This window comes from Callithrix jacchus, chromosome 5 (assembly GCF_049354715.1).
Source record: "Callithrix jacchus isolate 240 chromosome 5, calJac240_pri, whole genome shotgun sequence".
NCBI classification, from domain to species: Eukaryota; Metazoa; Chordata; class Mammalia; order Primates; family Cebidae; genus Callithrix; species Callithrix jacchus.
Window position 1 is genome coordinate 136660908 of NC_133506.1, and position 14736 is coordinate 136675643.

Consider the following 14736-nt stretch of genomic DNA (forward strand, 5'->3'; position numbering starts at 1 on the left):
CACCAGGAGCCCCCATGGGAGCTCATGAGGGATGTGGGCCCGCCAGATGGGCTTGTTGGTGTCAGGTGTTCCTTGGAGCCTCTGGTCAAGTGGCTGCCCATGGCAGGGCCCCCAAGCCTGTTTGAGGTGAGGCCCACTGGGTGACCCGTGTCCCACTGTGTCTCTCCAGGAGCCGGGATGGTGGTGGACTGGGAGCAGGAGACTGGCCTCCTCATGAGCTCGGGGGACGTGCGGATCGTCCGGATCTGGGACACAGACCGGGAGATGAAGGTGCAGGTAACTACGTGGGTCCCCCCAAGCCACAGTCCTGTGGTGCAGCGTGTGCACGGCTGGGCCTCCCCAAAGAGCCCAGCACAGTGTGCAGTGAAGCCCGGCCATCCTGGGGCAGAGGCGGGGCCTCGAAGGACAATGCTTCAGTGCTGGGAGGGGTCATGGGCTCCGTGAGGCCCCTGGGTGCGGGTGAACCGACACAGCCTGCGCGGCAGTGCAGCTCAGCCTGTGACAGCTCTGAGTGTTTTCAAATAGTGTCTTATCTATGCAAATTAGGGACCATCAGAAACTGGTAGGGTGAGAAATTGTAAATTAGAATGATTATTTGTAGGTTTTCTGTTTTTAGGTTTTTGGTTTTTTTTGAGTTGGGGTCTCACTCTGTCACCCTGTGTCACCCAGGCTAGAGTGCAGTAGTGCAGTCACAGCTCATTGCAGCCTCAACCACCTGGCCCAAGTGATCCTCCCACCTCAGCCTCCCAAGTAGCTGGGACTAACTTTTTTAACTTTTTGTGGAGACGGGGATCTCAGTGTTTGCCCAGACTGGTCTCAAACTCCTTGCCTCCAGCAGTCCTCCTGCCTTGGTCTCCCAAAGCACTGGGATTACAGGCGTGAGCCACTACACCCAGCCTCTGTGCTGCTTAAAGCATCTGTTGTTTTTAGTTGTGGCGAAAAGGAGCCACTGGTTTTGCCTGAGACAGCCTGGAAGAGTGACAGAGGCCCCGCAGGTGCACCCAGCAGAACAGAAATCCAATGACCTCGATTTTGTTCGGAGCAGAGCGAGACCACAGATACTATGAGGGCAGCACCTGAGGTGGCTTTAGGGCCAGGATTTCCTTCCCCCAGGTCCCCAGGGAGAGGTGTGGAACAGAGGCCATCCCCAGCCTCTCGCCTGGGCCATTTGGTGTCAGGAGGGATGACTCAGCCCTGCCATCGAGGGCGGTGTGGAGCAGCCCCAGCAAAGGGGAGGCCTGGGCACCCTCACGCAGCTGCTCGACACCACCATGCTTGCTCTGGGCAGCCGCAGCCTGAGAACCTGGCCCAGGCTCCTCCCTCGGGGCAGCCTCCCTTCTTACCTGACCAGCAGCCATAATGGCACCTCCTTTAGTGAGGTCCTGCACCTGTCTGGAGCCGGGGCCCTCAGGGCACGGTGGGGACACCGAGACCCCAGGGTCTGGTCACCAGTTGGGGTTGACTCTGGTGCCCATCTTCACCAGAAGTGAAGGGTCCTTCAGTGATGGTGCTGTTCCTGCAGAGGTGCGTGGAGGCGCCGAGCATGGTGGGTGCTCCCTGAGCTGCACCCTGTGCCTGCACCCAGGTTTCCTTGGAGTGCATGACCCAGTACCAACCACTGTGCGTGGAAATCGCTCTCCCTCTCATGGCCCCTCCCAGGTGCCATCGCCCCCACCCCACTTCTCCAGCACTTACAGCCCCGAGGGAGCCGGACGACCCTCCTGGACTCGTCCCGAAGCTCATTAGAAGTTCTGAGAGGCCACTAGCGAGGAGTCCTTGCCAAAATGTGCTTCGCTTTCCTTTTGAGAAAACAGAGAGAGGTTGCAAGTTTAATTGGCACTGACAGCCAGTCTTTCCCAGAGGTGTCTGCAGGCCACTGCTTGGGGTGGGACTGGGCTCTGTCTGGCTGGCTGGGGGCCCAGATGCCTCGAGGGCCCAGGGAAAGGGAGTGACTCAGTGCCCTGCCAGCCCCTGCCTCTCCCTGTGACTCCCGGGCTCCCCCAGCCTTTGATGCTTCCCTGGATAGAGAGACGGCCCCTGCATCCAGGGAGGAGATCCCCACAGCTGTGGCGACATCAAGTGGGGTCCCAGCACTGCAGGATAGCAGGAAGGGCAGCTTGGTGCCTCGGGCTTCACCAGGTTCTCTTGTCTGGCCCTAGGACATCCCCACGGGCGCAGACAGCTGTGTGACAAGTCTGTCCTGCGATTCACACCGCTCACTCATCGTGGCTGGCCTGGGTGACGGCTCCATCCGTGTCTACGACAGAAGGATGGCGCTCAGCGAATGGTACCTTGGCCCCACGGTCTCTCTCCCCCACGGCTGGCAGGGCACCTTCTAGGTGGTAGAGGCTACTTGGCTGCCAGGTGGCTGGGTCCAGGTTTCTCAGTGAGATGTAAAACTTCCCTGGGAGCCCATGATAGAGCATTTAGGCCAGTCATGCTGGCTTCCCAAAGCCACCAGGCCCACGCCACAGAGGCCCATCCCACAGAGGCCCACCCCACAGAGGCCCATCCCATAGAGGCCCATGCCACAGAGGCCCGTCCCACAGAGGGCCATCCCACAGAGGCCCACCCCACAGAGGGCCATCCCACAGAGGCCCATCCCACAGAGGCCTGTCCCACAGCCTGTGGAGGAGCACAGAGCACAGGCCGTGTGGGATAAGCCAGTGGACTGGAGGCGGAGACTCTCAGGGTAAGGCAGTGCCCAGCCAGGCACCTGCCACCTCTGAGCTTATCTGAGAATACTGCCACTGCCTGCCACCTCCCAGGTCATGGAACAAATGTCCAGGCAGGAGTGTCTGAGGGCACACACATGCGTACAGCAGCCCCAGGCACTGCCTCTCAGCTGAGCACCCCCATGGGCAGGTGCCATTGCTGCCCCCAGGTCTGGCAGAAAACTGTCATGGCCCACACTGCTCATGCAGGAGAAGTGAATTCCACCTGGCATGGAGCGAGGGTTCCAAGAAAGTCCCTGTGCCCCAGCTTCATCAGCTTTAGGTCTGGGATTCTCATTCCTGACCTTCAGTCTGCACAGATGGGGCAGACACAGTGAGGAGTTTTGGGGGAAGCAAAGTGAAGGGTGGGCAGGGTGTGGGAACACTGCAATGGCCACTGTCTCCGTGGCCTTATGGTGACCTAGGACCCAGCCCTGAGCCAGCCGGGGGAGAACACAGGGGGTCTCTGCAGGAGCAGGTCACCCGGAAGGGGCTGTGACCTGTGTGGGCCCTAGTCCTCGTGGGGGTGGACGGGAGGGAGGATGGGCAAGGGCCTGCAGACCCCATGGCACAGGCAGATCCAGGCACCTCCCAGTGGGAGCCCTGGTTCCTGGACTCAGGGCCATGCGCCCAGTCAGTGAAACCTGTCCAGTTGTCCCCAGAGCCCTGGAGGGTGGGGACGTTCTCCTGGGCAGCTCCCCCCCCGCCCCCCCAGCTGAGCGTGCCCGCTTCCCTGCAGCCGCGTCATGACATACCGAGAGCACACGGCCTGGGTGGTTAAGGCCTCCCTACAAAAGCGTCCCGACGGCCACATCGTGAGCGTGAGGTAGGAGCCCCAAAACCTTGCAGCCGCTCTGCTATGAAAACATCGTTTTCCTTCCATTTAAAATATGTCCTTGGTATTTAAACAGCTGGAAGGGGATGGCATTTCGGGCAGTAATTAACTCCTATCCTGGGACTGGCCAGAAAGGTCAGGCCTGGCCCACGGGGGCCCAGGGGGACAGCTGCTCCAAGCCGGGGGACTCCTGGCCTGCAGCCACCTCAGGAACTTTCCTGGGCTGCTGACTGCAGAGGGTGCAGCGGGAGTTGGGCAGCTGCTCTCCCTCAACGGGCAGGGACGTCAGGGCGGTGGGGCTGGCGGGGGCAGCGGGGGTGGCTGGGGATGGTAGGGGGGCGGGGGCGGTGCGCCTCCCAGGCATGTGGCTATAAATTCAGTTCTGCCGCTCGGTAAATACAGCACCGAGAGCAGTGAATATTTATTTGCCTATTAAAGAGAGAACAAAACGTAATTTATGATCACAAAGCCAGCATTTCTTCAAAGAGATGCTCTTTTCCCCCTTGTTTGTGATATAAAAACCTAACATAACTCTTGGGATGGACGCCTGCTGGGAGTGGAAGGCGCAGGAGCCTCAGAAGGGCCGGGCCATCCCTCAGGCCACGCATCCGCCATCCAGCCTCCGTCTCCCGGGACTGCAGGCCCCAGTTGCATGAAATCTGCTCTCTGTAGCTCACAGCCTCCTCCTGCATCTGTGCTCATGGCCATCTCTCCAGGCCAGGGAGCTCCGGGCCTTTTCTGGCTCTGGGGGAGTGGGGTGGGCAGCCCTTACCAGGGGTGCTGAGAGTCCAGGCAGCTTTTTCCCTGAGCCACATGTGTGCAAACAGGTGTACAACCCCACACACCCAGGTTCACCCTCCCCCTGGCCAGGCCCCTCCTGGGGGCTCCAGGAGGAGGTGTCACCGTGACCCTTTCTTGGCAGTGTGAACGGAGATGTGCGCATCTTTGATCCCCGGATGCCCGAGTCTGTGAACGTGCTTCAGATCGTGAAGGGGCTGACGGCCCTGGACATCCACCCCCAGGCAGACCTGATTGCGTGGTAGGCACCGACCACCTCCCAGCCTCCCTGTCACCCGCTCGGTCCCCTGTGCAAACAGCAGGTGCTCGCCCATGTTCCTGTCCCCACAGGGCCTGCTAAGGGAGGGCAGAGGTGATTTCACCACTGTTGGGAAACACAAACACCAGGTCTCCCTGCTGTATCCTCCTTCCCAGGACAACTCCCAGGCCCCGCCAGGCCCGAGTCCTCAGTGAGAGGGACCAGAGGGTCACCCTGCCCTGGCTGGCTGTCCCTGCACTCTGTCTCTGGGCCTGTCTTCCACCCTCAAAGGAGAGGGCAGTGATGTCGACCCTTTCTGTCCCCGCAGTGGCTCCGTCAATCAGTTCACCGCCATCTACAACGGGAATGGAGAGCTAATCAATAACATCAAGTACTACGACGGCTTCATGGGCCAGCGGGTCGGCGCTATCAGCTGCCTGGCCTTCCACCCACACTGGGTCAGCGCAGCAGGGGGCGGGGCTGGGAGGAGAAGCGTGAGGCAGCCTGCCCTGGCCGCACCACACCAGAGTGGGACCCATTGGCCACCTGAGGGCGAGGCTTCCCCGGGACCCAGGATCTCTAGGGCTCCCCCCCAGGAAGCAGAGCCCCAGTCCCATCACTCGGGAAGAGTTGACAGTGAACGCACCGTGGCCAGCATGGAGCTTGTGCCCTCAGAGCCTGCACTAAAGCCATCCCTGGGGAACCTCCAGGCACCACCCCCACGTGCAGGGCCGTCACCTGCACGGCTCCCTGGCCTTCTTGCAGCCTCTGCACGTGGCTTCAGGCTGCTGTGTTTATATCACGATTCTGCCCACCCGCCTTCCTGTGGTGTGAGGTTCCACAGGAGCCAGGCATGCCACTCTGCCGACACACGTGACGTGAGATGCCCAGAGCTGGCCCTGTGGGGCGGTCCCAAAAAAAACATGCAGGACCCGTGGGCAGTACCACAACCCTCACAGAGTGCCCCATGCATTGGCCCTGCAGAGGGACACAGTGGGTGGGTACCACCCCCTCACATACTGTGCATAGGCCCTGCAGAGGACTGGTGGGTTCCAGCCCAGCATTCCTGGGCCTGAGGTGGGCGTGAGGGTTCCTGAGACCCGGTGGGAGCTGGCTAAGGGTGTGGGTTGGCCTGCGCCTCCCCACAGCCTCTCCCTGAACCCCGGCTCACCCCTCTACTCTCTCCTCGCAGCCTCACCTGGCCGTGGGAAGCAACGACTACTACATCTCCGTGTACTCGGTGGAGAAGCGTGTCAGATAGCGGCGTGGCCCAGGCCTGCCAGGCCACGGCTGCCTGCTGTACATAGTGAAGCTGCCACTCACCCGGGCATGGGGCATCGGCTGCCAAGGTCCCGCAGTGTGAACGTTGTGCCGCCATAGCTGCTGGACAGCAGGAGGGCCCTGCCACTTGCTTAGCTGCTGATGACGCAGGAGGGCCCTGCCACTCGCTTTCGTCTGTCTTCGCTGTCGTGTCTGGATGTCAGGGAAGGGGAGGGCCAGGTTGACGGTGGCTTCCCACACAGCGCCAGCATCCAGGTGTCCCCCACAGCCGCGGCGCCACCATCCCTCTCCTGCTCTGTTTCTCTGAGACATTGAAAGGGGAAACACCTCATTTTATTTCCATGTGATCAGAGCATTAGCTGCAGAAAAACCCCCAGACAGAGGGAGCCCCAGCAGAGAGGCAGGTGTGGGGCTCCTATGGGTCCCTGGGGCGACTGCCCCCATCAGGCCAAGAGCTAGTGAGAGGTGGCACCCCAGACAGGCCCACCACCTCTCACGGTCAGTGCACGCAAGTGGGGGACATTTCCTAGCCTGCTGGGGACACTGGAAATTCGGGAAACCAAGGCAGGGGGAGAAGGAGATGTCCCTCCAGCTGGCAGGTGTGAAGGAAGCTGCCCAGGGCTGGGGGTCCGGGCTGTCCTTGGCCACTGGCCACATCACTGAGCAGGAGGAGCGCACCCCACCCCACCCCGCCACACCCCACACCTCCAGCTCTCTAGACTCCAGTTTGGGCCCCTCTCACACAGATCTGTCAGCCGGGGGCTCTGGCCGTGCACTGGGGAGGCAGGTCCTTGGCGATGTAGCCCCTGCCTTAATCCACAGGGCTCCTTTCCCTCAAAGGGCTGCTCTTCCTCGTAGGTGCAGGGACAGTGGCTGGGCCTGTGGTCTCCAAGCCTGTGCCCACACACAGGCGTAGTACACGCATGTGCAGGCACCACGGCCGGCACCTCGGGGCGTACACACAGGCAGAGGGTCTGCCTGCTGTGCCCTCGTAGTCCATCACACGCAGGCGAGAGGCACTGCTGGGCCCCAGGCGGCTCTGGTGACACCAGCCCCGTCTCCAGCCCCCAGTTGTCCTTGCTGATGCGACCTTGGCTCACAGCTGGGTGTGTAGTGCAGGCAAGCCCCGTGGTCCTTGCCTCCCCATGTGTCAGGCTGTGGGGCAGTCCGTTATTTTTCCATGTTTGTCGGAAATCAGGATTATTCAGAGGTAGAGGAGCCAGGTGGCTTGATTCTGCCCACGACCGTGGGAATGAGAGCTGGGCAGCGAGGCCCGGCTCCCTTGCACTGTGGCTGGCATCCTGCTCTGGCCAAGAGCATCTTCTGGATGGATGGCGCCCTGCCTGGCCACGCTGGGCCAGAGAAACACCTGGGCCTTGGAGGCCTGAGCTGGGGCTGGCAGGGACACAGGCGGCCCCTCTGCTGCTCCTTTTCAGAATGCGAGCTCGCACCAGAAGGCTCCACCATGAATCCCATCCCCACATCCGGGTTGAATGAGCAGCCTGGGTCCAAAAGGTGTAGAGAGCCCCGATCCCACAAGTCCCAGCCTCGCTCAGCTCACAGGCCATGCCAGGCGGCGACACCAGAACCTTCCAGAAGCCCAGCTCCACCTGCAGACACAGCTTCTGACCCATCCTTCAACTCAGTTCTTACCTAACATGCGTTTCTGTTTGTTTTGAGACAAAACCACCACCTGTCAAAGTGCAGGTGGCTCCAGAGGGGGCAAGGCCCTCCCACCCCCACTCCACCCCAGAGCCCACCCTCGGGCACCACGTGCCACCTGCACATGGCTGTGTCTTCACAGGTCTGATGCGAAAATTCAATCATGACGTAGCCAAGGCTCGAGAGCGCACCGGCCTCACGGCTCATTATCTCTATTTATTTTACCAAATGCAAATTGAGAAAGACTTTGACGAAACCCAAAATTGAAATGTGAAGCAGTGACAGAAGTAAACTTCACACGCAGATACGTGGCTGGCGGCTGTCTTTTCAGGAAACTGCCCACCTCGCCTCGGGGGCGTCAGCCAGAGCAGTGCTCTTGGGGGAATGTTGCCCGGGTCCCCCAGGGCCCTGGCAGCACTGCATCCTGGGTGCTCTCCAGGTGGCCACCACAGCCATGGGGGCCTGGCATGTCTACGGGTGTGGGAAGGTCTCAGTCCTCGCCTCCCAGGCAGCAGTCTCTCCCAGGCAGTGCCCACAGTCCTGTAACACAGACCCCACATCGGGGAGCACACTGTAACAACAGCCATCCTGTGATGTAGACCAGGCACATTTCTTTCTGTTTAAAATGACACAACTATCCTCTCATTCAGGTCTCTGCATTGAAATCTGGATCTTGGCTCACTGCCATCTCTGCCTCCTGGGCTTAAGTGATTCTCCTGCCTCAGCCTCCCGAGTAGCTGGGATTACAGGTGTGCACAACCACACCCAGATAATTTTTATATGTTTAGTAGAGATGGAGTTTCGCCGTGTTGGCCAGGCTGGTTTCGAACTACTGACCTCAGTGATCCACCTGCCTTGGCCTCCCAGAGTGCTGGGATTACAGGCATGAGCCACCACACCTATCTTACTCTGGCCAGTTCTTGAAAGGCTCCTAGTTCTAGATGGAACTTTGCTCTGCAGGCCATGGCCTATCCCTGAGGCTTTTCCCACACAGGAGGGTCTGTGCAGGGGTTGGGAACTGGGGAGAACGCTCTGGAAGCCACAGCAGAGGCAACAGGCTGGGCACGGCCCTGCAAGGCAAGTGGGAGACAAGGGTCTGTGAGGACAGTCATGGGGTTGCCACCTCAGGGGCCTGACTTCCTGGAGAGCTTGGGAACAGGCTCTTGTCCCCCTGGCACCTCTTGTCTGCGGACAAGAATTGGGTCTCAGGCATTGAGCAACTTGCTCCAAGCCTTGCTTGTTGGGTGGCAGCAGGGACTGGGGTCCTAACCCTACCCCAGGGCCACATGTGGAGACCTTTGCTCCGCCGCTTAGGCAGGGTGGGTCAGGGCTGGAGGAGTGTTAGAAACAGATGCTCAGTGCCGCAGAGAAGACTTAGCACCGAGACAAAAGATCTCTCAGCAAAGCAATTTTTACTTTTTTACTTCCTGTACTGCAGGAACGGTACCATCACCAGCCATCTTGCCACGAGAGTACCATGAACAAAGAAAAAGCAAAGCATATTTATCCTTTACCCATTTGGGGTCGTCCTTACTGCTGTGTCTGAGCTCCATTGGCTGGAGCCAGACCTCACCATTTAAACTGAAATCCGATTGGCTAATAACTTAAAACTTTTCTAAACAAGTAAAAGCAATGGAGAGCTGGAACATGCCTGTGAGCACGTCCAGCACAGATATCTTGGTTAAAGTCCAAGGACATAGAACATACTACGTGCCTGTAAGCACGGCATGTTTAACAGCTACATAGGATACGGCTTCACAAAGAGTTATTGGCACACTTATGGTTTATTCTTTAACTAGAAAGGAAAGTTTAAAGAGGAGCTTTTCTGCTTCCCACAGGGAGCCACGCACTCAGAATGCACAGAGGGCTGTTGCACCGGAGCAGGCTGGTGGGAGTGGCAGCTGGGGATTTCAATGCCAGGGTGATGTGTGGAGCCACCAGCCCGCTGTGCATTCAGAGGGGGCACCTGCTACCCGCTGGGCCCCCACCCACCACGGCCTCACCCCCAGGGCTCATGACTCCTCTGGGAAGTCCCCTCTGCTCAGCACAGCACTAAATGGCCCGTCTGGGGCATTCCTTGTGTTCATGTCATTCCTTGTCCCAGGAGAGGTGCTGGCTCTGCTGCAGCCTGGGCCCTGGGAGGAGCAGAGGTCAGGAAAGCGCCTCTGGAGGCTCTTGACAAGGTCATTGGAGGGTGGGCTGGTGCGGGGATCAGCCAGGCCAGGGACAGCAGCAGTGGCTGCTGTGGAACAGGCAGGTGCACAGAGGCCGGGGGGGTCATGGCCAGGGGTGGGGGCACAGCAGAGAACTGAGGGCCAGGACTTGGGAATAGCCCAGGCCTCCAGACCCCTGTGCCCCCAAAATGACAAAGCCACTCTGCCCAAAGCTTCCTGTGGCTGCAGCCACCAATCTCCACAAGCCAGCGGCTGAGAACAACAGACTTGGTCTCACCGAAGGCAGCTCAGTATCAGGCTCCCTGGGCTAAAATGAAGGTCTTGGCCGCACTCCCCTGGAAGCCCCGGACAGACCCCTTCCTCACCCGTTCCAGCTCCCAGAGGCAGCCTGCAGCCCGTGGCTCCAGCCCCTTCCTCTCTTCAGAGCCAGTCCTCACCCACTCACTGACTCTCCTGCCTCCCTCCTCCACTCTTTTTTTTGAGACAGGGTCTCACTGTCACCCAGGCCAAGTGCAGGTGCCACTGCATCCTCGACCTCCTGGGCTCAAGCAATCCCCCCACCTCAGCCTCCTGAGTAGCTGGAACCACAGGTATGCACCACCACGCCTGGCTAATTTTTGTTACTTTTTGTAGATGGAACTTGGTCTCACTATGTTGCCCAGGCTGGCTTCAAACCCTTTTTTTTTTTGAGACAGAGTTTCGCTCTTATTACCCAGGCTGGAGTGCAATGGCTCGATCTCGGCTCACTGCAACCTCCACCTCCTGGGTTCAGGCAATTCTCCTGCCTCAGCCTCCTGAGTAGCTGGGATTACAGGCATGCGCCACCATGCCCAGCTAATTTTTTGTATCTTTAGTAGAGATGGGGTTTCACCATGTTGACCAGGATAGTCTCAATCTCTTGACCTTGTGATCCACCTGCTTCAGCCTCCCAAAGTGCTGGGATTACAGGCTTGAGCCACTGCACCCGGCCCGAACTCTTTGAATTCAGGGGATCCTGCTGCCTCGGCTTCCTAAAGCCCTGGGATTGCAGATGTGAGCCCTGTGCCCGCCCTTCCTCCACTTTTAAGGACCTTGTGATTACAGTGGCCCCCCAGGGTGCTCCAGGATCACTTCCCTAGTTTTTAAGATCAGCTGATCCAACCTTCATTTCATCTGCAACCCAGATTCCCCGAGCCAGGTAGTCACAGGTTCCCGTCAGGATGTAGACATCGTTGGGGACGCTAAGCTGCCAACTAACCCCTGTCTATGAGCCAGACGCCTTCCTGCCAGGCAGCGCTCACAAACTCCGGGGTCTTGGGTAGACACAGGGGAGGGTGGGGAGGAGATGCTCAGTGGGGTTGGGGTAAGCGCTGGCCCCTAGAGGGCCTCCCAGATCCCGGGGCCAAGGCATGGAGAGCTGGCCCTGTGTCCGGGTCCTTGGGGCTGTCAGCAAACCAGCAGATTCCCCGTGACACAGCGACTGCTCCCGATTCCAGCCCAGGTCAGCACGCACAGCCCGGAGCGGGCAGTTGCCATGGGAGCCTGCGCGGAATCGCATTTGTTTGAGGCAAGGACGCCGGCACTCCTGCATCTGCACCTTGCCTGCTCCTGTGGAGAGAGTCGTATTTTTCCCATTAGCTTCAGCTTTTCTGTCACTGAGACCTGAGTACAAATCGAGTGCTTGTCAACATGGGGGATGAGCCAGGCCCACACCTGCCCCTGCCGCTGCCAGACCCTGCGTGGCCGTGGTGGAGGGCCAAGCCTGGTGGCACCATGTGGAGCAACGCTCAGCCTCCCTGTGAGGGCTGGGGTGGCCACAGGGGCTGCCTCTCATGGGGGCTCCTGCTCAGCGCAGCTCTGCTGGGTAGGACCGCAGGCACCTGCCAGATGGGTAGCTGTGGCCTCCAAGACACATCTGTGCCCAGCCCCCTTCCAGGGGTCTCAGCAGAAGCCCTCGGGAAGTGGCAGAAGAGTTGGCCTCTGGGGGTCTGCGTCTCAGTTACCTGGTGGTGAGGAGCCCACGGGCCCCCAGATGTGGGACAGAACCTCAGAGTTGGGCACAGAAGGGGAAAGAGCCCTCAAAAGACAGACACCATTAGCAGAGAGCTGCCCTCCCCAGACACGGAATCTCCAACACCTTGACCTTGGACTTCTCAGCCTCCAGAACTACAAGAAAGAAATGTCCGTTGCTCATCAATTACCCAGGCTCCGAATTTTGTTACAGCAGCATGAACAGACTAGGACCCAAGAACTCACTAAGGACATGGGCGCTCGGAGTCAGGAGATGAAAATCCAGGCCTGGAACAGCCAGAGAAATGGACACATCCAGCAGCCCCAGGGACCCACGGCTCTCATGGGCATGAGGCCAGCAGCCCGGCCCTGAGCCCTGTAAACCCCTCATCTCTGGGGGAAGTCACCTGGAGGGGCCCGTGTGGCCAGAACTGAGGCCTCCCACCCACAGCCACTCAGGCAAGTGTGGAGGTGACTCCCGCAGCCCCCCAGAGCTCGCCCCGCCTGCCGGGGCTTCCTCCTGCCCCCAGGCCTGGCCTTCTCGCCCCTTCCTGGCTCTCTTCAAGCCAGCCCTCCCGTCATCCTTCCCGGGCTTCAGAACACAGGCACAGCCCACCCAAAACACACCCTCCAGGCCCCCAGGTGTCCCCTCCTGGCTGCTCATGTCCCCTCAGGCACGTGAGCCTCCCAGCCGCCCAGTTCCAGCCACCACCATCACTCCCAGGGGCCACTGCAGCAGCCTGCAGTTCCAGCACCACCCGAACAGGCTGCTTAGCTCCGTGCCTCTGTTACCCCTGTGGAACGCAGATGGTCCCCTGTCCTGGAAGGCTGGCTGTGTGGGAGCTGGGGCAGTGGCATGTGTGGAAGCCAGGGCAGTGTTGTGTGTGGGAGCTGGGGCAGTGTCGTGTGTGGGAGCCGGGACAGTGTCGTGTGTGGGAGCCAGGGCAGTGGCGTGTGCGTGGGAACTGGGGTAGTGGTGTTCGTGGGAGCCAGGGCTGTGGTATGTGTGCAGCCTGTGACCCTATGTCAGCCAATGTCATCTAACTGGTGCCACGTCTGCCCAGGGTCTTAGGCCAAAGGCTGATCTCACCCCTATGCCCCTTCCCCTCAGGGCCGTTCCCGTCCATCCAGCTGCTCTCACCAGGTCAACCCCAGGACCTCCAAGCCTGTTTCCCACTGCAACCCCTTCTCCCCAGGGGGAGCAGCCAGAGTGAAAACCCAAGCTAGGTCAGCTCCTCTCAGATGAGGGCCCAGCGCTTCCAGCTGGCCGAGAGCAAGGTCAGACCAACCCTGGGGCTCCATACCCCCCTCACAGCCAGTCCTGATGCTGCACTGTCACCCCACTGTCCCTCTATCTGTGGCTCAGAAGGCTCAGAATGCCACCTCCTCAAGGAAGCCTTCCCTGACTACCTACCCAACATCTCTCCACCCCACCCCCACACCCCTCCATTCCTCTGTGTCCCCTGTCATATGCAAAGCCACGACAAAGGAACCACAGTTCTCAGAGCAGGGCCTGCCCACCATAGGCGCTAAAGAAATGAATGAATATGAATGAGTGTATGACTGGGTGAGTGAGTGGGTGAAAAAGTGAATGAGCAAGTGTAGGAATGGGTGGGTGAGTGGGTGAAGGAGTGGGAGTAAATGAGTATATGGGTGAGTGAATGGGTGGGTGAATAGGTGTGTGAGTGTGTGAGTAAATGAGTGAAGGAGTGGGTGAGGGAGTGGGTGAATGAGTGAATGAATGAATGAGGGAGTGGAAGAGTGAATGAATGAATGAGTGGGTGAGTGAACGAATGAATGTAGGTGAGTGAATGAATGAGTGGGTGAGTGAATGAATGAATGAGTGGGTGAGTGAATGAACGAGGGAGGGAGGGAATGAATGAATGAACGAGTGAGTCAGTAAGAGAGCCAGTGAGGGATGGAGGGAGGGAGGGAGGGAGTTAATGAGCCGGTGAGTGAATGAGTGAGGGAGGGAGGAAGTGACTTCAAGCCGCGCAGATCTCGCAGCCGGGCCTCCCGCTCCCCGCCCCACCCACCCCTGCACCCCCACCCCGCGTTTGCACAGGGGAGGGGCCCGCGAGGACCCGGGGCTCCCTGCTGAGGTCTGGGGGGCTCCCTTAGAGTGTCCGGGGTCTCTCCCGCAGGGGTGTGGGGTCCCGCCTCCTCCGGACCGAGGTTCTCCCACCCGGGTCCGGGGTCCCGCCTGCCGGGGTCCGGGTTCTCAGCTGTGAGGGCCGCCGGCGTCCCCTGTCCTGCAGTGCCCCCGTGTGGCCGCCGCCGCCGCCGCTCCTTCCCCTGCCCGGGCCGCCGGGACAAGCCGCTGGGAAGTCAGCCCCGAGGCCCCGCGCGACCCTTCCGCCCCGTTTCTACAGCAGCTCTCAAGCCCTCAGAAGTGTCTTCACCCTTAACCCCTGCAACCCAGCGCCCCCACTCCAAGGGTCCCCGAGGGTCCCCAGCAAGCAGGGTCTTCCCTCTGGGCCACTGGCACCTCCTCTGAGATTAGCCCCCTCCTCCCCAGCGCCGACCCAGCCACTCCAAGGATCCCCTTCCCTTCCCTCCTTCTTCCCCTCTCCCCTCCCCCCCTCCCCTTCCCTGGCTGTCCACTCCACCCCCAGGGAGTGTCTGCAGCCAGGTCCCAACGTCCCCGCATTTCCCCCGGCTACTGCCCATACCTTGGGAATTTGCTTCTTTTGACTTCTTCCAGAGTGTTCCTTGGGCTCATCATTTTCTCGGCTCCCTGCGTCACCTCTGCTTAGTCTGACCCTGAAGGTCCCACTATGATCATGTGAGCCCCTGCCTGGACACTCCAGGTGGCAGCTCCCCCATGCCCCCTGCACCCCACCCACGTGGGGCATCTTCGAGGACAGGCGTCAGCCCCAGTTCATGATCCCAGCATCAGCAGGCAGCCCACACGGGTCACCTGCAACACAGTGAAAGGCACGTTCCCTCCCTCCATGCCTCTCGGCCCCATCTTCCCTCCCTCGCACCAGCGTGGTCTCAGGCATGGGTGTGACTCCCAGGCCCAGCAACCATGGGTCTTAACCC

At 60.0% G+C, this 14736-nt stretch overlaps 1 protein-coding gene across 5 annotated transcripts in view; it reads left to right on the forward strand.

Moving 5' to 3' along the window:
* Nucleotides 1-7833, forward strand: part of RPTOR (regulatory associated protein of MTOR complex 1) — a 424873-nt gene extending 417040 nt beyond the window's left edge. For all 5 annotated transcript variants that reach the window (XM_054256583.2, XM_054256581.2, XM_078374864.1 and 2 more), the window contains 6 exons: nt 170-276; nt 2160-2287; nt 3454-3540; nt 4472-4588; nt 4914-5043; nt 5778-7833. In XM_054256583.2, the coding sequence (XP_054112558.1) occupies nt 170-276; nt 2160-2287; nt 3454-3540; nt 4472-4588; nt 4914-5043; nt 5778-5846 (638 nt within the window). In that variant the 3' untranslated portion in view covers nt 5847-7833. The remainder of the gene's footprint in view (nt 1-169; nt 277-2159; nt 2288-3453; nt 3541-4471; nt 4589-4913; nt 5044-5777) is intronic.
* The last annotated feature ends 6903 nt before the right edge of the window (nt 7834-14736 follow it).